This window comes from Onychomys torridus, chromosome 1 (genome assembly GCF_903995425.1).
Source record: "Onychomys torridus chromosome 1, mOncTor1.1, whole genome shotgun sequence".
NCBI classification, from domain to species: Eukaryota; Metazoa; Chordata; class Mammalia; order Rodentia; family Cricetidae; genus Onychomys; species Onychomys torridus.
In genome coordinates this window covers 11443756-11469491 of record NC_050443.1, presented here as the reverse complement: position 1 = coordinate 11469491, position 25736 = coordinate 11443756, and the positions used below count along the sequence as shown (strand labels likewise).

The following is a 25736-nucleotide window of genomic DNA, read 5'->3' as shown; positions in this document are numbered from 1 at the left end:
GGAAGAAGGCTGGAGTCAGGGGCAGATGCTAGCCAGCCAAAGGAGAAGCAAGATGTATTAAAGTATGGGTAAAGCCACCAGACACGTGGCAAAACATAGATTTGTAGCTGTGTGGTCACTACACGAGTGTGTGGGTTCATGCAGGTCCATGGAATGAAGACACAGAAGCATCTGAAAAATGAATCTAGCCTTTCATGGCTTCAGGGGGTCCAGCCTCGAAGGGCTGAAACCCTTTCCCCTTCACCTAGGGCATATTTATTTACTTAAAAAAATTTTTTTATTTACTTATTTATTATGTACACAGAAGAGGGCACCAGATCTCATTACAGATGGTTGTGAGCCACCATGTGGTTGCTGGGAATTGAACTCAGGACCTCTGGAAGAGCAGTCGGTGTTCTTAACCTCTAAGTCATCTCTCCAGCCCTATTTGCTCTTTATTACAGTTTAGCTAGTTAATTTCTGTACCTTCAAAGCAACCTAAAAGGAGCTCCCAGAGACCAAATGCCAGGTTCAAATTACTTGATTTATCAGGTACCTCGGTTTTCCGGATTTCCTGGACCAAGTTTTGCATAGGCCTTTGATCCTTGGGGGACTCTCTGATCCTTGACTTTCAGACAAGACTCACATAGGGTGATAAGAGAAACAAAAGGTGTGGTTGAACAAAGGAAGGATTGGAGCTAGGTGCTGCTCTCTGGAGCCGGGCCCTGAGCTCAGCAGGAATGCACTACATAAATTAATAGAAATGGGTTAATTTAAGTTGTAAGAGCTAGTTAGTAATAAGCCTGAGCAATAGACCAAACAGTTTGTAAGTAATACCAAGCCTCTGAGTGATTGTTTACAAGTGGCTGCAGACAGGGTGGGACAGAAAAAAGCCTGTTTAGATCATTGTCAGTGGACTCTCTAGATCAGTGGTTCTCACCCTTCCAGATGCTTCAACCCTGTAATACAGTTAGTTCCTCATGGTGTGGAGACCTCCAACTATAAAACTGTTTCCATTGCTACTTCAGAACTGTTGTTTTGCTACTGTTATGAATTGTAATGCAAACATCTCCCCACCCCACCCCATGATCTTAGGTGACCCCTAAGGGGTGGAGCCCCACAGGTTGAGAGCCACTACTCATCCCCTGGGGAGGAAATAGCACTCACAGTAACCTTTAGCAGCCAGAACTTTGGGTTTTTTTCCTGTTTCAGGGAATTCACACATCTAAGTGCACATCTTCACTAGACATGCTAGGTCTTGCAGGAACCATGCTCTATATATTAATAGGAAGCCAGACAGACTACAGATCAGAACACTGATGATTTCCAAGTTTCAAAATTATTTTTTCCAAAGGAACTCTACACTGGGCCTTCAGCTCAATTCTCCGCCTCGTTTTAGGAACTACTTTTCTGAGCTGGGCACTGGGGGTACGCGCCTTTAGTCCCAGCATTTAGAAGGCAGAGGCAGGCAGATCTCTGAGTTTGAGGACAGCTTCGTCTACAGAGTGAGTTCCAGGACAGCCAGGACTACAAGAAAAACTTTCTCAGAAAAAAAAAAAAATTCTTTTCTGAAATCAAGGCTTCAAGGCTTCAGACACAGTAATTTACAAGTTTAAAATGTATCATTTAGGGACAAAGATCAGAACAGACACACCAAATCTTTAAAAACAAAACAAAACAAAACAAAACAAGGGACAGTAAGATGGCTCATTTTGGTAAAGGCACTTACCACGAAGTCCAATGACCTGAGTTTGATTCTGAGTGCACATGATGGATAGAGAACCAACTCTCTTTAAGATTAAGTTGTGCTGAGAGGTGGTGGTGCATGTCTTTGATCCCAGCACTCCGGAGGCAGAGGTAGGCGGATTTCTGAGTTCAAGGCCAGCCTGGCCTACACAGAGTTCTCCAGGATAGCCAGGGCTAAACAGAGAAACCCTGTCTTGAAAACCAAAAATAAAAAAATTAAGTTGCTCTATAACTCCATGTACATAATGGCACGTATCCCTCCACAACAAACAAACAAGGGGGAAGACTACCTAAAAGGGTAGCTACAAAGCTTGCCTGAAAAATGCAGTCCTGGGTTTTAAAATGTTGATTCTCATGTATGAATGCTTTGCTCACGTGTGCGTCTGTGCACCATATGTGGGTCTAGTGCCCAGGGAGGTCAGAAAAGGGCGCTGGATCCCTGGAACTGCAGTTATGGATGGTTGTGAGGTTACAACGTGGGTGCTGAGAACTGAACCCAGCAGGTAAAGGGGCTCTTACCCAATGAGCCATCTCCCCAGCCCTCATTCCCTCACTCTGAAAACTCTATCACAGGATAACCAGGGACACAACACCGTGAGAGGAGAGTACCACCCCCGGAGTACTCCTTAACACTGCCCAGAAATACAAGTAGACGAGCCTACCTCCTCTCAAACAGGGCGCTTGCTAGTGGAAGTCCTCCTGGCCAACGAAACACTTTCACTTTGAGCACCCCTAGAGGCCAACTGGCGTAGGCTGAGATTAACAAGTCTGCAGCCCCACAGTGCATATTGTTAGCCATTCTTTAAAAGCTCAAACAAGAGGGAGGTCTGTTTTTCTGTTGCTTCTCATCAATTTTTATTCCTGTACCACTGGTTATAGTACAACATGCACCTCCAAAAGATGACAACATGAACAACAGTATCAAATAAATAGACCCATGATCCCTTTTCAACTTCAAGCTACACAAACATTTATCAAGGCTCTTCCAGAGATTCTCTATACTCTTGCCAAGTATTTCATTACATATCAGTCATTTTACCCTCACAGTAGAAAATCTTCACTAGTCACAGAAGGGTACAATCAGATTACAAAATAACCATCAGGGAAATTATGCAGATTGACATGGTCAAATATTGTTTCCCAATATTACGTTATAAAAACAATAACCCTACGAGTCACCACCACACATTCACCACAGTCAGCATTTCACTTAGACTTTTTGGGAAAGGCCATTGGTTTTAGATTTAGTTGATCTGAAATTCAGATCTGAGTGCTTTCTTCATGGAAAAGCTGCAACACACACACACACACACACACACAGTTTGTTTTTTCTTTTTCTTTGAGACAGTCTTGATGTGTAACGCAGGCTACATTGAACTCACAATCGTCTCGATTCAGCCTCACTAGTGATGGGTTTTGGGTGTGAATTTCCAGAAATCTGCAGCTCGAGGTCAGCATACATGGCAATGGTGTGGGGGCTTTGAGAGTGATGGAGCCTATTTCTTGGCTCAGGTGAGCTTAGCTCAAAGGACTAGGGCCCTGAAAACTCACCGGCCACCTGCACTCTGAGGCAGTGGCTCCTGTTATCTCTGGATTGAAAGGAGTAACTAGTGAGGTTTGCAGAAGAGCAAAGAAAGCTTCATTGAGATGGAAAAGCAGCTCCTGAAACATGACAGGAGGGTACGCCCAAGTGAGTTTACCCTTGGGCTAAGACTGGAGCCTGACTGCTCAAACCTGTATGAATGATGATTGAAAAGCTCGTCTGCCTGCAGTGAACAGGCATGGGGATTCTGGGTGGGGAGATGAGCTGCGAGGACATGGCTCAGCGGGCCAGCAGCACGAAGGGGAAGACACACGAAGCTGGGAGTGCTTCCCGATGGCCTGTGGCACACACCTTCTGAGTGCCCGCTTTACAACAGAGAAGCCATGTCTCAAGGCCCAACCCAGAACTCTCAAACAGGAGGGCATCTGAACTAAGCTTATCTGCTCTAGTTTCAGCTTCTCTGGGTCTAGCTTCTGCCTTCCCAAGTGCTCTGGGAAGCAATTCTGCCAGTCTGCAGGCAGGCTTCTGAGACCAGTTGACGGATGACAGACACCTGCACAGAGCCAGCCACGAAAGCACTCTGCGGGTGCGTGCTGGCTTTTCTTCTCCTCGCCTGTCACACTAAAAGCCTTCCTCCTCTCTGCCAGCAGCAGAGCGGTAAGGAAAGGGTCTGTGTGCACTCTTCCCCCAGGTGTAACAGAGAGGCTGCACTGACAGCAGTGACCTTGAGCTGAGACTCTGAACTCGTCAGGACTTACAGGACTCCTCACTGTGAGTAGCCTGGTGCCTGCTGCGCTTAGAACTGCTAATGAATGCTTTCCCACACTGGCTGCACTTGTAGGGTTTCTCCCCAGTGTGAGTTCGCTGGTGCACAATGAGACGGGCACTGAGGCTGAAGGTCTTCCCACACTGGTTACACTCATAGGGCTTCTCTCCAGTGTGAGTCCTCTGATGCTGCGTGAAGCAGGAGCTCTGCCTGAAGGTCTTCCCACACTGACTGCACTCGTAGGGCTTCTCTCCGGTGTGTGTCCTCTGATGGACAACCAGGACGTAGCTCTGGCTGAAGGACTTCCCACACTGCTTGCACTGGTACGGCTTCTCTCCGGTGTGCGTCCTCTGATGCATGACAAGATGGGAACTGCGGTTGAACGACTTCCCACACTCACCGCACTCAAAGGGCTTCTCGCCTGTGTGCGTCCTCTGATGGGACACCAGCTGAGAGCTCCAGCTGAAGGACTTCCCACAGTAATTACACTCAAAAGGCTTCTCTCCCGTGTGCGTCCGCTGGTGTGCAACGAGCTTGTAGCTCTGACTAAAGGACTTCCCACAGTGGTTGCACTCGTACGGTTTCTCTCCAGAGTGAATCTTCTGATGTGCGATGAGTTTATAACTCTGGATGAAGGACTTCCCACACTGAGTGCATTCGTACGGCTTCTCTCCCGTGTGAGTTCTTTGGTGTGCAATGAGTTTGTAGCTCTGCCTGAAGGACTTCCCACACTGGTTGCACTCATAAGGCCGCTCGCCGGTGTGAGTTCTTTGATGCACCACGAGAACATACCTCTGGGTAAAGGACTTCCCACACAGATTGCATCTGTATGGTTTCTCTCCAGTATGAATCCTCTGATGAGAAACGACATGCGAACTCCGCGTAAAGAACTTTCCACAGAGGTTGCATTTGTAAGGCTTCTCCCCTGTATGAGTTCTTTGGTGTGCGATGAGATGTGAACTCCAACTGAAGGATTTGCCACAATACTTACATTCAAAACGTTTCTCTTCCGAATAGTTTCTCATGTTCTGAGGAAGAGATGGACCTGGGGCAGTTTTACTACATTTATACTGGCCCTCTTTAACAAGAATCCTCTGTTGTTCATTTAGGGATATGTTATGGTTCAAAACTTGCCCGCGCCCTTTAAAGCCAAAGGTTTTCCCTTCTATACGCACTTTATCATGTACATTGAGAGGTGTACCACGGCCAAAAGACTGAAGACGGCCATTAAATTCATGGGATTTATCTGTTTTGGGGGTCCTTGTAAACTGAGTGAGATAAATGCTCTGAGGGACACTTCCACATTTGTCATCTTTGGAGAGATCTGTAGTATCACTCATCCTCGGATGGCTGTTTGCAACAGCATCGCCATGTAACTTTCTAACATGAGATGACTGTTTATGAACATGGTTTCTGTGAGGCATCATGGGGAACGAAAGCCGGCTAGAACTCAGGCAACTCCTGTCAAGTTCATCAGGCCTGTAGACCATGTCAGGAGTATCCGCTCTCCCCTGGGTAAAGGCCTCTTCCTCTTGCTTTTCCTGCGGTTTCTTCAACTGCTCCTTAGGAGCAGGAACTTCTTCACAAGAAGAGAGCCAAGGATCCTCTCTTGCCAAGCCCTCCATCTTCACTCCATGGGATGTTTCTTCATCACAGACAGGCTGCTTTGGGGTGGTTTCTTCTACTCCATGCACAGCTGGCAAGGCTGAAAGATAGTAAAAACAAGACATCACCGCTGTGACCAAGTGCCCAGCAGTAACAAGCCTACAGGAGGAAGTCTTTGGCACATGGTTCAGAAGGTTCGATCCAAAATTAATTACTCAGCCTTAGCCTCAGGGGCTTGTGCAGGACATGATGTCAACAGGAGTGTGTGCAGAGGGTTCAATTCATAGTAGCTAGAAATCATAGAGTGATGGAGACCAGAGTACAAGTATAATCTGCAAAGGCATACAAAGGAAATGACGTCTTTCTCCAAACCAGACACACACTCTTGTTATTTTCTTTTGTTTATTCGAGAGTTTCTCTGTATAGCCTTGGATGTCCTGGAACTCACTCTGTAGACCAGGCTAGCCTCAAACTCACAGAGATCCACCTGCCTCTGCTTGTGAGAGCTGTTATTAAAGGCACGCACCACCACCACCATGCTACTGAATTGTATTGTATATAAATTTCTGTTCCCAGGGTGGAGCAGGGTCACCTGTATTAGAAGTTATACAAAGCTGAAGAACGGACTACAAGAGCATATGAATGGTCAGTGTTTTCCAGCTCAGGCTTCCAAATGACCAACAGTCTGCCAGTGCCCCCAGATCTCCAAGTACCCATAGTACCCTCCCCCAACACAGCCAGGTCTCCAAATGTCCTCAGGCCTTCCAATGCAACCAGGTTTTCACAGTTTTCCCATGTTCCTCAAGCCCTGGGGATCTCCAGCCTCTCCAGAGTCACCAGCAATCCCCTAACACTCCCAGGAAGCAGCAGCAGGGGTGCCCGAGGATAACAGGAAAGGCAGTGTGAGCTAGAGAACACCCTGAGAGTTTCTTAGGGCTGCAGAAAGAACCAATGTGCAGGAGCACCAGGTCCAGGTCTGGTGGGAGAATACCAGAATAAATTATCCCTGCAGCATCTCCAGGAACATCAGGAAAGGCTTCTGGGTCCTCGGTCAGGGAGTCAGTGCTGTAGGTTGACCTCTGAGCTGCACCTGCACGCTATTGTGTGTTCATGAGCACATAAAAATACATGTAAAACATCAATCTGACTACTGAGCCTCTCACCTGCTTAACGGGAAAGGAAAGCATCAGTAGACACCTCTTCTTTGGACCTGGCTAAGTACTCACCCCACATGTCCCTGTGACCCTCCAGGATCACACTTCTCTCTGGGGTTCTCTGGGCATTGTGCCAAGTGCTCTGTTCCTCCTCAGTGAGGTCCACGGTCACAATCTTGAAGTCTGTGCTTTCCTAGAACAGCACACACACTCCTGCTTAGCTGGGCATGGTTTTGTTTGTTTTCTAGTGTTCATGGATGGAGGCTTTAACCACAGGGAGGGTTATCCTTAGATTATCTGCAGCCAAAGCATCCCAACCAAGGTCAGAAATACCTCAGAGAGGAACAAGCATACAAATTCTCTTCAGCTTTTTATCTATCTATCTATCTATCTATCTATCTATCTATCTATCTATCATCTATCATGTATGTATGTATGTATGTATCTATCTATCTACTATCTATCATGCATGTATGTATGTATCTATCTATCATGTATGTATGTATCTATCGATCGATCATGTATGTATGTATGTATGTATGTATCTGTCTATCATGTATGTATGTATGTATGTATGTATGTATGTATGTATGTATCTATCTATCTATCTATCTATCTATCTATCTCAGTGTAAGGACTGTACCCAGACCCTCACACAGGATAGACAAGCACTCTACTACTAAACCATGTTCCCAGCCTTGACAGAAGTTATTTAAGGGCTGCTGGAGAGGTGGCTCAATGGTCAAGAGACTTGTTTGCTATTGCAGAAGACCAGGGCTCAATTCCCAGCATCCACATGGTACCTCACAAACACCTGTAACTCAATTCCAGAGAATCTAACATCCTCTTCTGACCTCCATGGGTAAGAGGCACACATGTGGTAAACATGCATGTACATAAAACACTCACATACATAAAATAATTTAAATAAATCTTTTAAAAATTCAAGTTACTTATTTATTATTTTTATTATTTTATGTGAATGGATGCCTTGCCTGCTAGTATTTATTGCACCATGTGTGTACAGTGCCTGCAGAGGCAGGGAGGGGATTAGTGTTACTCTCTCTTTTGAGCTGCCATGTAGGTGCTGGGAATTGAACCTGGGTTCTCCAGAAGAGAAGCCAGTGCTCTTAATAACTGGACCATCTCTCCAGCCCCTCAATTTCTATTATTTGGTGCCATCATGTGTCTGTATGTGACAGAGGAGCGGCAGCCTTCATGTGCCACAGAGGTACACTGAGCACAGAGAAGTGGTCTCAGGCTCTGGCTCATGGCTTCCATCCTGAGGCAGAGTTTTCTTTCTGCCATGCTGCATAGCCCAGGATAGGTGAGTTGGCAGTTTTCTGGCAAATCTCTTGACAAATTGGCTATTAGGGCTGGTGAGATGGATCAGAGAGGAAAGGAATGTACTACCAAGTCTGACAACCTTGGGGCCCACAGGAGGAAAGAAAAGACTACCTCTACACACATGCTGTGGCCAGAGTTTTTGTGCTTACATGTACACACACACACACACACACACACACACACACACAAGTACATAAATACATACACATACACCCATGCAGAAATAAAGTGGTAAAACCGTGGGCCTCGTGCACACTAACAAACTCCACCACTGAGCTCCCTTCCAAATCTAATCCTTCCAAATCTCAACTCCTCAACCTGCAGAACCCTTGCAGCTCTGCCCTTTGCACCTTTCACATAACCAACTTTCTTGAAAAAGCTGCTCACTCTAATATGTGTGGAGGGGTGCATACTTGTGTGAACCCTGGGTTGACAATTTTCTCATTTGTTCTCTCTTTTATTTTTTTTGAGACAGGGTCTCTCCCTGAACCTGGTGCCCACCCATTTGGCTACACTGGCTGGCCAGAGAGCCCCATGGATCCTCCTGCCTCCATCTCCCTGGTGTCTGGATTACAAGCATCCAATGCTCGGCTTTTCAGAAATGTGGGATGGCACTTGGGCCCTCAGGAATGTATGACAAAGACTCCACCCACTTCTCCCAGCCTGGCCACTCTTGTTTGCATTCCCTCTCTCTAATCCTGTCCCAGCTCCCTTTGACTTGCTTCTCCTACTCACTACCATGCACACCTCTCCAGGTAAAGGAATGGGTCCTGCCCAACTCACCTGGGGCACGATGTCCAGTGACCCAGCATCTTCTCCCTCGACTTCGATGATCATCTCTTGGGGGAGAACAAAGTTCTGAGAAGACAAGCAGATGAGACAAAAGGGAATCCATGAGAGAACAAAGAAGAAACTGGAAACCCCACAGTGGCTCAGCAGGACCTGACCCGCATCCAACTGACAATCTCTGCTCCCTCCACAAAAGCGCAGGGAACGGGTGCAGAGAGAAGCACCCCCCAAGGAATGAGGCCCCACATGGCACGAGACTACTGTGAGTGCTTCAAGATGGCCCTGCTTGTCAGCTGAAGGAACCACACGGAGCAAAACAACTCACCTGTCCTGTCCTGTCCTACCCTGTGCCTTGGGCACTGCCTAAACTCCTGTATCACTCAGCAGTAAGCAAGCAATGCAGACAGACTCCAGCAGGACCCAAGCCAGAAGCATTCAGAGCAACTCACAAATGACCTTCACAATGGAGCCAGGCATGGTGGCATGTGACTGTCACCAGAGCACTTGGGAGGATCAAGCTCAAGGGCATATTCAGCAACACAGCTGGTTAGAGGCCAACCTGGTCTGTGAGACCCTGCCTCCATCAAAGAGCTCCAACGGCAGAGGCCTAGAAGAGGGCCCTGTGGACACCCACAGCACAACCCAGGCTGTCCCACAAATGTCTATACCCTGTTCTGAGCTGGGCAGACAGGAGAACTGCTGGATCCTTTGTCTCCCGAGCATAGTAAACAAAATGTAAGCCACAGCGTAGTCAGCATTTTCTTTGGGCTGCCAACCAGCTCCCAATACACACAGACCTAATATTAATTCTGAACATCTGCCTTAGCTTAGGCTTGTCCCACTAGCTCTTTTAACTTAATTTAACCTGTGTCTATTCACCTTCTATGTTTTCCCAGGGCTTTTCACCTTTCTTTCATTCTGTGCATCCTACTTTCTTGCTTCCTCGTGTCTGGCTGACCCCTGGTGTCTCCCTAGTGTCTCTCTTTCTTCCTCCAAGCCTAAATTCCTCCTCTTCCTTATTCTTCCTGACCAGAAGTCCCACCTATACCTCCTCCCTTGCTATTGGCCTTTCAGCTTTTTATTAGACCAATCAGGTGCCTTAGGCAGGCAAGGTAAGATAGCAACACATCTTTACATGGTTGAACAAATATTCCACAACACCACAGGTTCAGGGAAACACCTGTTCCAAAAGAATGAGACTAAGAACGACAAAGAACATCTGATGCAGAGACACACACCTGTGCACATGAACTCAGACCAATACATACACGAATAAATAACCTTTTATAAAAGCAACAACAACAAAGAAACTATTGATAAGCATATACACCGTCTCAGTTAGGGCTTCTAGTGCTGTGAAGAGACACCATGACCACAGCAACTCTTATAAAGGAAAACATTTCATTGTGATGGCTTGCTTAAAGTTACAGTTCAGAGGGTTAGTCCATTACCATCATGGCAGCGTGCAGGCAGCGTGCAGGCAGACATGCAGGCAGCGTGCAGGCAGACATGCAGGCAGACATGCAGGCAGACATGCAGGCAGACATGCAGGCAGCGTGCAGGCAGACATGCAGGCAGACATGCAGGCAGACATGCAGGCAGCGTGCAGGCAGACAAGTGCTAGAGAAGGAGCTGAGAGTTCTTCCACCTTCACTCACAGGCAACAGGACGTGGTCTGTCTCACTGGACATGGCTTGAACATGTGAGACTGAAACCTCAAGCCCACCTCCACAGTGACACACTTCCTCCAACAAGGCCACACCTAATAGCATCACTTCCTCTAGGGACCATTTTCTTTTCTTTTCTTTTTTTTTTTTGGTTTTTCGAGACAGGGCTTCTCTGTGTAGCTTGAGCCTTTCCTGGAACTCACTCTGTAGCCCAGGCTGGCCTTGAACTCACAGAGATCCGCCTGCCCCTGCCTCCTGAGTGCTGGGATTAAAGGCGTGCTCCACCACCGCCCAGCTCTTTTCTTTCTCCCCCCCATTTTTTTTTTAATTAAAAAATTTTCTACTCACTCTACATACCACCCACAGATCCCACCTCCTCCCTCCTCCCAAGCCACCCCAAATCCCTACTCCCCATGGGGAGTCAGCAGAGCCCAGCACACTGAGCCTAGGCAGGTCCAAGCCCCTTCCCACTACACCAAGGCTACGCAAAGCACCACACCACACGCACCAGATTTCCCAAAAGCCTGTCCATGCACCAGGGACAGATCCCGATCCCCCTGCCTGGGTGCTTGGGGACCTTTTTCTATCAAACCACCACATACACAGTTGGGTTAGAGACATGGCTCAGCAGTCAGAGCACCGGCTGAGATTCCAGGCAGCTTTTTAGGCATCTCCTAGCCATTTGCTTGTGATTCCACCCTAACTGCAGGGGCCCTGGGAGGTGTTTGAGCACATAAGCCGGGGCAGTTTTAACTGAAGGCTCTCCCTATACACAGCTATGAAAAGCCATCATCAAGGCCAGGTGCAGATGTCCCCATGAGGCTGCTGGGCACCCTCTCCAAGGCTCCAGGCTGAGCTCTGGTAGTATTTTGTCACTGAGATCATATAAGGAGGGGAGGTGCTCCCACAGAGGATATTCTGAAACTAGACTCCAATTCAACTACTCTTTCTGCTCACTTCTGTTCACTCTCAACTACTGGGCAGTTTAACAACATCCAGCTTCCACAGCACCCTCAGGCAAGCCCCTGAGAGTATTTTTAACAACAGAGGACCTTATCATAGGCTAGCTAGCAAAGTTACATGACAGCCCAAGGGAGTGTGGGTCTATTTCACTCATGCAGGAGCCAGTGCTAGCTGAGGACACAAGCTCCTCCCTTTCCACGGTCCACGGTCCACGGTCCACCCACTGAAGCGCCACCTCCACCAGATGGCTCAAACCTGTCTCCTCCCCTTCATTATTTTCCTGTCTGTATCAGACCTTTGTAAACTGATGTTTTTTGTCCCGACCGGCCAGTCCCCAAAACGCAGCAGCAGCCTCCCAAATTACCACAGAGGCTTATATTACAAATGCTTGGCTGATAGCTCAGGCTTGTCGCTAGCTAACCCTTACATTTAAATTAGCCCATTTCTATTAATCAATGTATTGCCACTGGGCTTTACCTGTCCTCTAGGACATCTGGCTTCCTGGGTAGCTGGCTGCCATCTCCCTGACTTTGCCCTCCTTCCCATCATTCTCAGTTTGGCTTTCCTACCTCACTTCCTGCCCAGCTACCCTCCTGTCAGCTTCTTATTAGCCAATGAGAGTAATACATGTTCATAGTGTAGAAAATTGTTCCACAGTAAAATTACATACAACGAAAGTTATCAAGCATGCCAGGCGGCAGTGGCGCACACCTTTAATCCCAGCACTCAGGAGGCAGAGCCAGGCAGATCTCTTGAGTTCGAGGCCAGTCTGGTCTAGAGCATGAGATCCAGGACAAGCACCAAAACTACACGGAGAAACACTGTCTTGAAAAACAAAAAAACAAAACAAAAACAAACAAAAAGTTATCAAGCAAGAATTACAGTAACAATATCCAATCCATTTATGGTCATCTAGAGTACTAGTTCTAGAAAAAGGCTTCATCTAGCCCCCTGCACATGACTTCGAGTTTGAGTCTCTATCAGGTAACTAGGAATTAAGTTTTTGTACTATGGATGTATATAATAAATTACGGTCCTTTAACCTCTTTGAGATTTGTTGCATATGACATTTAAAACGTTTGAGTTTTCTGCAGTGAACCATGATCATGTCTAACAGCAATCTTTGAAGTCTCCAAAAGGAGGATGGGGCCCCACAATGAGGACTGCACCTGGACTGTGATAATGCACTAAGCTGAAAACCACCACCTTAGGACTACAAATTGCTCGGGACAATTTCAAGGTGGCCGAGATGGTCCAGCCTCACAGGCTACTCTAGCAAGAACTTGAGACAAGCCCTGCATTTTCTCCTTACACAGAGTCTGGGCAACAAATGATACAGCTAGTTTCTTCAGGACTTGACAATTATCCTAATTTTTTTTTTCAAGGTCCCCTAAAGATGTCATCACCCCCAGACAGAAGGAAGTAATTTTAAGAACAGGATGCCCACATTCCCAAGAGGTAGGGTGTGCGGTTTTTGGTTGTTCAGTGAGTTATGGATATTTGTCATCATTTGGGGAATGGTTACAAGTTGTTATTGGTAATGGCCAGGAAAAAAGCTGAACAAAGATTAGATACAAGGATCTTGTTCTAAAAAGAAAAAATGGGAGATAGAGAAATAGGCTTAAAGGGTAGATTATTGAATCTACTTTTAAAAAGCAACTACTAATCCTTAATTTTACAATAAGGTTTTTTGCACAGATACAAATCTGAGGTCATTTTTGCTATACTGTATCTGTTTCTAACCTTGTTTAAGATATTTTTGTATATTGATACAAATTTAAGGTTATTTTTGTTAGAATATACTGTACATACATTTCTACTCTTGCTCAAGATATTGTACCTATACAGCTCATTTAACAATGTAATGTAAATTTCTAGTCCTTGAAAGTTATTATTACAAACTATTTCAATAAAAAAGAAATGCAGGTTAGTAATTAGTCACCTATAGCAATCAAACTTTTAGTCATGTTAGGTATGTTTTTGAGGTCAAAGAGATATATCTTAGATAGACAGACAGGTGATCTTCAAACATTTCAGAGAATTACAAAATATGAGATTTACGATGTTTTAATAACATGAGGTTTTGTGTGTGTAATTTTTTTTTTTTTTTTTATGACTATGAGACATGTCTACTCCTGGCAGCACCAATCTACTTCAAAGTAGATAATGGGCATCGAAGAAACTCCATTGGGACTTCCTTTGTGACAAAAGTTAGCCACCAGGCAAAGTGCCCTTGAATTAATTACTGACAGTATGATGTCCAAACTGGACAAGCAGGCTGGGTGGTGGTCTCACATCTTTAATCCCAGCACTGGGGAGGCAGAGCCAGGTAGATCTCTGTGAGTTCGAGGCCAGCCTGGTCTACAGAACAAGTTCTAGGACAGGCTCCAAAGCTGTCTCCAAAAAAAAAAAAAAAAAAAACCTGGACAAGGAGGACACAAAAGGACTGCTGATCCTTGCCAAGACAAGGTGGGACAGTCCTTCAAGATTCTTGCTGTACAGAAAAAAGTCTGTCAGATATTCTAGGCATGTAGGCTGAAGATGAAGATGGATGTCTCACTGTTACAGAGGAACCTGCCTATCCAGGTAACCAGCTGTTTCTGTCATTTTTAGAAATTGTTTGCTCTGTACTTCCTGTTTACTCAGGTAATATTATATCCTTCTCAGGTCTCTGATGGAGTTGAAGACTAGATAGTTATAGTTTTCTTTGTTAACAAATTCATAAAAGAAACTCACAAAAGAAGTGTAAAGTGTATAAGGTTGAGAGACATAAAAAGATAGTTTTGGGTTGGTAATGCAAGTTAGGATAGAAAGTGAATTATGTACAATACTTTGGACTCACCAAGATGGGATAGATAATGGAGTATTTTCTCTGAATTTGTCAAATGCTAATGGACTAGACATTGTTAATATAATAATTACCTGTATATATTTGTACATACTGTACTTATTGTATATAGTTTTTCTATGTTAGTTATTTTATTTAGACAAAAGGGGGAAATGTGTGATATTTTATTTATGTTCTGATAAATAAAGCTTGCTTGGAGTCAGAGGGTGGAGCTATCCAGTAGTTAACCATAGATGTCTAGAGCTCTGTACAGAGAGGAAACAGAAAGTGATATGGCAGGGCAGAGAGAAGATCTCGGCCTGTTACACAAATTCTAAATGGTCTTTTAATAAAAACCCGGAGTCAGATATTGGGGTAAATGCTGAATGATCACTGCTGTGGGATATTGTTCTGTATTTTGTGAATATGTTTTGCTCTGATTGGTTGATAAATAAAATGCTAATTGGCTAGTAGCCAGGCAGGAAGTATAGGTGGGGCGAGCAGACGAGAATTCTGGGAAAAAGAAGGGCTGAGTCAGGAGTCACCAACCAGACATAGAGGAGAAGCAAGATGTCAAGGCAAAACTGAGAAAAGGTACCAAGCCACATGGTTAAACATAGATAAGAATTATGGGTTAATTTAAGTGTAAAAGCTAGAAAGTAGTAAGCCTGAACTAATGGCCAAGCAGCTATAATTAATATAACCTTCTGAATGATTATTTTATAAGTGGGCCATGGGACTTTGGGGGGCTGGCAGGACCAGAGAAAACTTCCAACTACAGATCAGAGACAAAGGAACAAGCCATAGCTACTTCTCACCTTGCCAACTCCACAGATCCTCTAACTGAATACCTCTGAGTCCTCAGCTGAAAGGGTCTCTACTTCCTGTCTCCTCACACTTTGCATGCCTTTCTCTGCCCAGCCATTTCACTTCCTATCTCAACCTTCCTAGTGCTGGGATTAATGGCGTGTGTGCTTCCCAAATGCTGGGATTAAAGGTGCGTGCCACCACTGCCTGGCTCTGTTTCTCTCCTAGACTGGATCAATCTCATGTAGCCCAGTGTCATCTTGAACTCACAGAGATCCAGATGGATCTCTGCCTCCCGAGTACTAGGATTAAAAGTATGTGCCACCTCTGCCTGGCCTCTATGATTAATCTAGTGGCTGGCTCTGTCTTCTGACCCTCAGGCATGCTTTATTTGATATCATTACATCGGCCCTTTTGGACAGAGGAATGGAAGAGGTAGAAAGTCCCTGGTGGCTGCTCCCCTGCTTCTCTGATCTTTCAAGTTTTTATCTTAATCTATGACTCCTGATTTTTATTGATAAAGATTAACTAAATTAATGCTTCAGACCTTTTCTATACCAGTGAAATAACTGCCTTAATGTTACATTTAACACCGCACTCCATTACGTATTCTATATTATAAAAATGTGACTGAGGGCCAACAAGGTAGCTCAATGGATAAGGGCACACGCTGCCAAGCCGGAAAGAACTGACTCTACAAAGTTGCCCTGGCTTTCACATGTGCACGGTGAACAATCATGTATGTATGTATGTGTGTATGCACAAACACACACAAATATCTATGTGGTTTTCTTGAGCCAGAGACATAGAATAAATTCCTAGCAAAAACAGATGATTTACCTCCTTGTAAACAACACATGAGAGGATTTCTGTCTTTCCATAACCAGTCTGCTGTTGCTGGAAAATACCATCAACTGGTGTTAGCATGGACAGTCCGCAAATTAACATCAGAGGGTGATCTTAACCCTGAAAGTCCTGAGAAACCTCTCAAATACTGATATCTACTATGAGTTGTGAGTCAGCTGTTGTGTGACCCTGTAACTGTGCTCACAAGCATCTTGCACAATCAACAAAGGGACAGAGAGGGTAGATTAGAGCCAACACAATGCCATTGTCTAGCTTTGGAATCTCCAGCCAGTCACTTCTAAACCTCGACGCTTTCATTTCTGACTCTCCTACAGGATATCATTAAATTCTGTATTATATATATTATATACATGATTCCCCGGGTTGAATTATGTGTCTAAGTGCTGATTCTTATAAAGATGATAGTCAGCCCTGAAAACACAAATACAAGTATCATTATACAAATTAAGGTTCTATTTAGAAATATATATGTATATACATGTAAAAACAATGAATGAAAAAAGAGGACATAAATTTACAAGAGTAAGGAAAGGTATATGGAAGGGTTGGGGAGTGGAGAGGGAAAGGAGAAAGGATGTTATAATCTCAAAGTTAAAAGAAATAAAAAGGAGGATATTCCCCCTTTCCCCTTCATATCAGCTGTGTTCTAAACTCCACCTTCCTTAAACAGGATGAAGAGAGGGAAGTTTAAGTGGAGATGAATGGAAGAGTAGGAAAGAGAAGCGGGGGAGGGAATAATTACCACAAAAATACTTGAAAAAGCTATATGTAGACCTGATTTTTATAAGTTTCCTAAATATGCATGCATTATATATATAAATGTGAATAAATATACATATATATATATATATATATATATATATATATATATATATATTCATTTATTCATTTAATCATTGTTATCCTCCACAAGTACACAAGGGCTAATGCTCTACCTGGAAGTCATTGGTTCCCAAAAAAGAAACCTCCCTCCAGTTGTTAGGAAAGGTTGTTCTGGAGACCTCCAAAATGATACAAGGTATTGCCATTGCTTGCCTTTCGTTTTGGTTTGATCTTGTTTCTGTTTCTTGAGTCTGGGTTTCTCTATGTAGCCCTGGCTGTCCTGGAACTTGCTTTGTAGTCCAAGCTGGGCTTGAATTCAGAGCTCTGCCTGCCTCTGCCTCCCAAGTGCTGGGATTAAAGACGTGTGCCACCAAGCCCAGCTGTCACTGGTCTTGATTGCCCTCCAGAACTTGATATTAAGACCCTACTGATGGCTGGGTGGTGGAGGCGCACGCCTTTAGTCCCAGCTTTCGGGAGGCAGAATCAGGAGGATCTCTGTGAGTTCGAGGCCAGCCTAGTCTACAGAGCAAGATCCAGGACAGGCACCAAAATCTACACAGAGAAACCCTGTCTCCAAAAAAAAAAAACCCATCACTGAAGATATCACATACTTTGTTCCATAGGGCATGGGAAAAAAAATCAAGTTATTGACCAGTAAGTTTTCCCCAGTTGGCTAGCTTCCTTAGTACTATATATTTTATGTAGGCTGATGTAGCAGAAAAATCATTAACAGTTTACCTAGCTGTGAACCCAGTAAGCTATAATAATGACTAACATGAACCGGGTAATGTGGTGGACGACTTTAATGCCAGCACTCGGGAGGCAGAGGCAGGCGATCTCTGAGTCCAGGCTAGTCTGGTCTAGAGTGAGTTCAGAACACCCAGTGTACACAGAGAAACCTATCTTGAAAAACTAAAAAATGAATAGATAGATAGGCAGACAGACAGACAGACAAAACAATGACTACCATGGTAAGATAAGGCCACAGGTACAACAATGGCATGAGTACTATGGGGTTAACACACTGCTTTTCTCCTGGAGCTAAGGCCCACTCTCACGGAGGAAATGCGCCTCGCACTGTCACCATGGCTAAAGGCCTGTGGTTGAGGAGCCACACACCCTAGAGGTGAGCCTTTTACTATAACTGCTGCACAGGCATCCTAACAAACTGCCCTTACATCCCATCTCTAGCCACTGATTAGTGCAGCTCAGACCTCAACAAAGAAGCGTGTTTGTTTGCACAGTGGCCAGGGTTGGCACAGAAGCTCACAACTGATCAATGTGCGGAAGTAAGTCTGTGCAAAGCCCAGCACTCCACCCGGCCTCAGGGACCACTGGTGCGGAGGAGGGAAGGACTGTACAAGCCACAGGTCAGTGAGGACTGGAGCAAGACACTGCCGTCTCCTGGACAAGGCAGATGACCGCACTCATGCATCGCAGCACGAGACCTGCACAGCATCAAGCCAGTCGACATTGGCTGTGAGCCTTCTCCTACCTGAGAAACTATTGATAATAAGTGCCTTCTACGGGAGAAAAATGTAGTTTTCTTTAGAGATGTAGCTTCACCATATTCCAGTGGATGGCTCCACACTCAAGGTATATATGGTCAGCACAACTGGGCTGGGTGGATTCTTTAAAAATAAAGAGGACACAAAGTTGGGAAGGAGCGGGGCTGTGACGGTGAATCTAGGAGGAGTTAAGGGGAGCAGTGGGAGGTGACTATGATCAAAATGGTATTTTGTGTGTGTATAAAGATCTCAACGAAAACATTCCAAAATAGAAGCATAATGGATTTCAACATATTTGTAGGAAACAGACTCAAAAGAGGGCAAAGAACTTGGAAGTGACGTAGGCATGGAAAAAAGAAAGCTGAGATAGTCCAGGGTTACCCAAAGTCCTTCAGCTATGTGTCTAGGTGATGAATTCATCACTAAGAACCTTCCATAGTTAAGATTTTTATACTTAAGTCTGTATGAATTTTTTTTCTTCCCATAATATATAGAAGTCACTTAAAATTGTCACGAAGTTGTTTTAACAATAAATAAGTGGCTTGAGAATTAGAGACTAATTTCTCCTAAACTGAGTGGCTGACGTCTACAGAGACCTTAGTGATTAACCAGAATATAGTCTGATTCAAAAGTTCTGCTTATTGGGCCTGGAGAGATGGCTCAGTTGTTAAAAGCACCGACTGCTCTTCCAGAAGGCCCAGGTTCAATTCCCAGCACCCACATGGCAGCTCACAACTGTCTGTAACTCCAGTTCCGGGGGACCTGACACCCATGGCAAAACATCAATGCACATAAAATTAAAATAAATAAATTTTAAAAAAGTTCCGCAGGTAACATGTGCTAGTCTGAATGGAATTGGCCCCATAAGCCCAAAGGGAGTGGCAGTATTAGGAGGTGTGGCCTTGCTGGGAGAAGTAAGTCACTGTGGAGGCAGGCTTTGAGGTCTCATAGATGCTCAAGCCACACCAAATGAGACAGTCCACTTCCTATTGCCTTCTGATCAAGATGCCACCATGTCCACCTACACACCGCCATGCTCCTTTCCATGATGAAAATGGACTGAACCTCTGAAATGTAAGGCACCACCTCAATTAAATGTTCTCCTTTATAGGAGTTGCCATGGTCATAGTGTCTCTTCACAGCAATAGAAACCCTACCACATGTTAATCAACAAAAGATTGTTATACTGAGAATAACTCACACGATGTCTTACGACACTGTTTGGAGGCATTGCAGAATGAGTTACCTAAAGGATTCAATATGGGTTTGTATCATTTTAAATGAGGTATTTAAATTGGTAGGACATTTAATTTCAAAAGAAATATTGGACCTTTGTATTCTCCTCAGTATTGGTGCTGTGGGATGTCTTTCTCTATGCTACAAATATGTTTTATTACCATTGGTTAATAAAGAAGATGTTTTGGCCTATAGCAAGGCAGGACTTAACCAGGCTGGAAATCCAAGCAGAGATACAGGGAAAAGAGGGCGGATTCGGGGAGACGCCAGTGAGCTGCCCAAGAAGCAAGATGTGAAAGTACCGGCAAACCGCCAGCCACGTGGCAACACGCAGGTTAATAGAAATGGGTTCACTTAAAAATGAAGAACTAGCTGGAAGTAAACCTGCGCCATCCGCAGCTCTTGGAGAGGACCTGAGTGTAGGCCCCATAGACCAGCAAGAGGTAGCTCAGAGCCTCCTGTAACCCCAGCTCCAGGGGATTTGATGCCCTCTTCTGGTTCTGCACTCACCTATACACATGGAATATATTCACACACACAGACATATACATATGAATCTTCGGAAATAAATAAACATGGGCTGGAGAGATGGTTCAGCAGTTAAGAGCACTTGCTGCTCTTCCAGAGGACCTGAGTTCAATTCCCAGCACTTGCATGGTAGCTCACAACTATCTGTAACTCCAGTTCTAGGGGATCCAGTGACGTCTTCTGGCCTCCCTGGGCACCAGGCAAGCATGTAATACATAGATATACATTCAGGCAAAATACCCATACACATAAAATTTTAAAATAGGTACATAAAAATAATATTTAAACTTTAAAAGGGCATTTACCCACCAACCCCACAGCTCCCCAGAGTTTTCTTGAGTGTGAGCAGCAGGAAATATTAGATAGAAGGATTTAGATTGCGGAGATAAACAGATAGAAAATACAGGACAGCCTCGAGAGGGCCTGGAACCTATTCCTACAGGCCCTGAATGTCTCTGCCCCAGCGTATTTATAGAGACACCAAGGGGTGGAGCAAAAGACCTCCTCCCCCAGCACAGCCAAGTGCAGACCATCTCAGACACCTACACTAAGGTCCATGGTCCTAATCATCCTTTCTATGAGGACCTGCTGGGTAAAGCCATGAGGAACCTAAAAACGGGCTCCCACAGGAACTAGAGAGAGCACGATAGTTAAAGGTCCAGGTCCCAGAATTCACGTAACAAGCCAGGTATCCCACGCATACCTGTAACCCCAGCTGAGAGGGGCAGAGAGCAGAGAGTCACTAGACTGGCTTCCAGCCTATCTGGGGAAATGTACATTTGACGTGTGACAGACTTTTCCTGGGGAGATGAAACATATGCATGTCTATTCATGGCCAGAAAGGGAACCCATGCATACCAAAATAACAAATGCACCAATGACAGCCTTGCCGAAGCAGGAAGTTTGTTCTGGGGTTACTAACAGGAGCATGGGTGAGGGGTTACTGATAGAAACAGCTGCATCCCCGGAGCTCTCTGCACAGCTGGCAGGCTCGACAGGCCCAAAGGCTCTCAGAGTCAGCTCTGCAACAGGTGGTTTGTGCTTCCACTCATGCCAGGCTTTCACAAGTTTATCAGTCCTGTGACACTTTATTCACTGAATCTCCCCCTCAATCTGGAAGAAACTGCTCTACAACATCCCTAGGTTTGGAAAAGGGCCATCTCTCAAAAGAACAGGTAAGGAGTAACAGAGAACACCCGGTGCCTTCTGGCCTCTGCACATGCACCTGGAGACACACGTTTACATGCACACAGACACAAGCTGGTTAATCTTTTAAAAAGCCTGCTGCCCATGAGGGACAAAATCCCTTAAAATCCTGCAAAGAGAACTCCAAGGTTCAGGCTGTGGGGGCAGGCAGGAATGAGTTGAGGCTACTGAGGAAAGACGGCTGCACTCACCTCCACACAGGCCTGCGGAGCCCCGAGGGACTCATCATCTTGCTGATCCATGGTCTCCTCCAGGTGTAGCCAGGTGCCCAGCTGCACAAACAAAAGAAGCTCTGAGTACAGCCCACACTGCCCCCCTCCAGCCCAGTCTGCCCCCTAGATTAGCTTCTAGAAGTTAAGGCTCCAACTGGGCATTAACCAAGAGTCACTCAGTTCCTCCTCTAGGCCAAGCCTTCATAGCTCCAACTGTTCCTCTGTTCCCATGCCCTGTAAGCCCACCCCATGCTCCAACGTGGCCTTCTGCCCACTACCAAAATGTGCAGCTCCAATCAGGACCTTCACTGGTCCTGGAAGCCCCACAAACACGCAGCACACAAAGAACTCCTCCGTATTATGTACTTGACTGCCCTGAGCATGCAACCACAAACTAACCAATACCTCTTCCTAGGACCAGCAACCACAGCCACTGACCAAATGGACGAAGCTTGGGACACAGCCCAGCCTTGTTGATTTCACTATGGCCCTTTCATCAGCCAGGTCAGATCTTTCACCAAACATCCCAGAGTCTCTGCCTTTCTATCCAAAGGTGGGGACAGGACCCTAGCTCCTCCCTCCACTATCCAACTTGAATCTGGCTCAGATTCTTAGCCAAACCCTTAGGCCCTGAATTTGTAGCTTGAACCTGACTCCTCCATCACTGTGGAGGGCTCTGGGGCCTAAAGCTGCCATAGTCTATGCAGGATTGGGGAAAATGGGGGAGCTCTGTCAGATACAGCACAGAGACAGGCCCAGAACCTGTATCTCTGAGGTCAGCTGTCATTGTGCCAATTTGATATCACAGGGCAGCACCTGGCCAATCCCAGCTAGGGACCCAACTCTACCACAGCAAGGGCTGGTTTATGTCATGCTCAGGATGGAACCCAGGGTTCTGTGCATCAACCCACTACGCCACATCCCCAGCCCCTGCCTTTCTCTTTCTCACTACCCTGCCCCTGCTGTGTACAGCCCCATCTACTTCCATCCCCCCCACCTCTGCAGGCCCCAGCTTGAGTCTCCACCTGCCCAAATTCCTACTGTAACACTTTCCTGGGCACCTGAATCCCTGGGAGATCCTGTCTTTCCTCAGGCTTGGGCATCGACTGGTTGTGATTACAGAAAATCCACCAAGACCCCAGCACTGTGTATCTAAAATCCATTGCTAGCAGGGCACGGTGGCACAAGCCTTTCACCCCAGCAGATTGCCACCCAGGATTTGTAATCGGGACCCAGGCTCTTTGCCAATCTGAAGTTCTTTTTTTTTTTTTTTTTTTTTGCTTTGTTTTGGCTTTGATTCCTTGGTCTTTTGAGACAGGGTCTCATGTAGTCTAGACTAGCCTCAAACTCACCATCCTCCTGCCTCTACCTCTCAAGTGCTGAGTTTATAAAGCATGTGTCACTAGACCTGGTTTATGAGGTGGTAGAGTCAGAACCCGGGGCTTTGTCCATGTTAGGCAAGCACCTAGCCACCCGAGTTTACACCCCCAGCTTCAGTCGGGCTCTTAAAGGACTCTGAATCCCCTATGCCTTGAAGTCACAGCTGCCACAAAGGCCCTGCAAGCCTGCAGAGCGGCAGTTATAATACAGTATGGCCGATATCTGAGCACACAGCTCCAGAGCTGGTGTGCCTCCGCATTTGGCTCCCTAGGGTTCTCAAGCCTGTGCTGGGGCTGCTCCCAAGGGGCCTGGGCCCATCCCCGTCTTCTACCTCACCCTCCTATAAACCTAGGTGTTCTATTGCTTGAAGGCAGAGTAGCCCAAAGCAAAGGTGCCAGCTATTCCAACTCTGTAAAGATGCTTACTGCATCCACCTCCTCCCAGACAGCTGCCTATCAGAAGGCAGCTAATGTGAGAAGTCCTTCGGGATGCAGATCCTTACCTGCAAGCTGGAGTCTCTACCCAACTTGAACATTTTAGAACTCTGCATTATTCTACGTGGGTTCTGGGATTCACTTCAAGATCCTCTAACTCTGACATGCACAAGGGGCATTCTGCCTAGTACCCTTTGCTAGGCCCTGGGTCCCTCAATCAGGTACTTGGCTGTCTAAAATAGTGATTAGCCAAAGCAACATTGCCTGTCTTAGGGCAAGACCTGGGAACTCCAGCCTGCTCTCTTGTGTACCCATTTCTCCAAACAGAAATGCTCCCTCTTAGAGAAGGTGGGACTCCTAAGACTCAGAAAATAAACACAACTTAAAAACCCCAGAAGCTAAAACTTTAAGTTACACACACACACACACACACACACACACACACACTCCTCAAGGTTACAGTGGCAATAGCAATGGCCGGGGAAGAAGTACTCTGCCCAGATGAGCTGCATTCATGTCTTGCAGGCAGAGATGCAGCTACCTCCCTGAGTCACCATCCGTGGGCTTTCGCAGCTGAGTCATTCATGCTCCTGCAGGTAACCCCTCACACATACTTCTGTAAGGAACAACTATAAACCCACTGGCTCACCAGGCTAAACTGAGGTGTGACCGTTTCTTTGGCTGGTCGTCATCATGCCTGATCTGGGAACAGAAGCCACGGATCTCCAACAAACAGGACATGCAAGAATAGTCTCTGCCCCGGGTCCCTGAACCACCTTCCCAGAGTGTTGGCTGGTGCTTCCAATACAAACACATGCTCAAGAGTACAGAAACAGTGACGGTCTCTCTCTAGGAACCCGGGGAGGGGGCTTCTCGGTACGCCAGAACGAAGATCAGGGACTGATCCAGTCACACCCACCTCTGCCCAGTGTCTGTCCCTACTCTCAAAGCCAACCCTGCATGCAGATCTAAGGCCACCAGACTCGGAGCTATAGGGACACACCCTGTATGACTCAGTAGACTATGGGCCCATCCTCCCCACAGCAAGGCCACCCCCTCCAGGAATACAAGACCCTCTGCTCCCTGTGACAGACAGGAATCAAGGGGCAGACTGACAACAAGCAGGGACAACTCCCTCCTTCCTTGGAAACCAGTAAGGGACCCCTATTGTGCCACGTAGACCTGAACTCTCCTTACCTCAGAGGCCCCGCTAGCTATGTTGTCTTTCCGGGGCGAGAACACCGGTTTGTTTGTTTGCTTGTTTGGTTGGTTTTTTTTGAGCTGAGGCTCGAACCCAGGGCCTATAGGCAAGCGCTCTACCACTGAGCTAAATCCCCAACCAATATAAGAACACCTCTTTTAATGATCTTTTCTCCAAAACACAATTAGCTTTAAGGACCCCTTGAGTCAACTATCTTCCCCCATAACTACGCCTGTGCCCTGTCTCCCATCCTTCAAGACATCTTCGGTCCCAAACAAGTCCCACCACCCACCCAATCATCCGCGCATGCGCGCACTGCACAGTCACAGCTGCTCTGTCTCCAAAGCCCTCGGCGACCCACGGGCGCCCGGACTGAGGCGCAGGAAGCCCCATTCACTGACGCAGCCGCGTCCAGCTTCCCGCCCAGACCTTGCGCATGCGCATACCAAGCACTAGGAGCGGTCCTCTTCGCTCCGACCAACCTGGGCGTCCGCGAGCCCGCAGCGTGGGCCGGGCCGGGCCGGGCCTGAGCCGCGCACGACTCAGCGTCAGAACAAAATTGGGCTCACAGCGTCCTGTCCCGATCCTGGAGCATATCCGACATGACTCGAGTGGCGCTAGTTGGGCCTCACCTCGAGTCAGCATTCACCAGGTCGCCCCGTACAGGCTGAGCCCAGCCACGAAGCGGGGCCGCAGCCGGCGCCCACACACATACACACAAATGGCTGCACTGCCGGCTAAACCCGGAAGTGGGTGGAAGCAGCTCAGTTGAACTACAATTCCCACAAATCTCAGTGGCGTGCGCGCAGCCGCCGGAAGCCCTCGGAGCCAAGAGGCGGGACCTCGAACGTGACGGACTGGAGTGCGACTGTGCAGATCGTCTGAGTGTTGGAGAAGCAGAAGCGCAACAGGCAGGCCAGGGCAGGGTGGGGATGCGTGGGACGAGGCCGATTGGGGAAAGTCCTCCTCTAAGCCGGCATGGAAGCTGGCCTGTACCCTGTCAAGTCTGAGAGACAGGCGAAGTCCCCATTTTACAGTTTGAAAATCGCGGCGGGATGGCTCAACGGATAAGGCGATTGCTACCAAACGTGATAACGTGAGTTGGGTTCCCGAACCCACTGGATGCAAAGAATTGGTTTCCATAAATTG

At 46.5% G+C, this 25736-nt stretch overlaps 1 protein-coding gene across 4 annotated transcripts; it reads right to left on the bottom strand.

Moving 5' to 3' along the window:
• Positions 1-2561: 2561 nt before the first annotated feature.
• On the bottom strand, positions 2562-25325 carry Znf180 (zinc finger protein 180). Of its 4 annotated transcripts, none has more exons than XM_036182783.1 (5): positions 25034-25325; positions 21552-21632; positions 8924-8998; positions 6866-6986; positions 2562-5739 (listed from the first exon to the last, which is right to left on the bottom strand). In XM_036182783.1, exons 2-5 carry the CDS (start codon positions 21600-21602, stop codon positions 4016-4018), a joined length of 1971 nt encoding a protein of 656 aa, XP_036038676.1. In that variant the 5' UTR covers positions 21603-21632; positions 25034-25325; the 3' UTR covers positions 2562-4015. The 4 variants fall into 4 exon arrangements, with proteins under 4 accessions (XP_036038676.1, XP_036038667.1, XP_036038684.1 ...); XM_036182774.1 differs by having other exon boundaries at positions 25070-25325; XM_036182791.1 differs by lacking the exon at positions 25034-25325 and adding an exon at positions 24584-24680.
• Between the last annotated feature and the right edge of the window lie 411 nt (positions 25326-25736).

Bases quoted from the DNA above. Each gene is read 5' to 3' on its own strand.
- Znf180 (XM_036182783.1), bottom strand. From the start codon at position 21,602: ATGGATCAGCAAGATGATGAGTCCCTCGGGGCTCCGCAGGCCTGTGTG. The intron at 8,999-21,551 runs GTGAGTGCAGCC...TTGTCTTCTCAG, and splicing joins CTCCGCAGGCCTGTGTGGAG to AACTTTGTTCTCCCCCAAGA. The intron at 6,987-8,923 runs GTGAGTTGGGCA...GTGCTGTTCTAG, and splicing joins CACTGGACATCGTGCCCCAG to GAAAGCACAGACTTCAAGAT.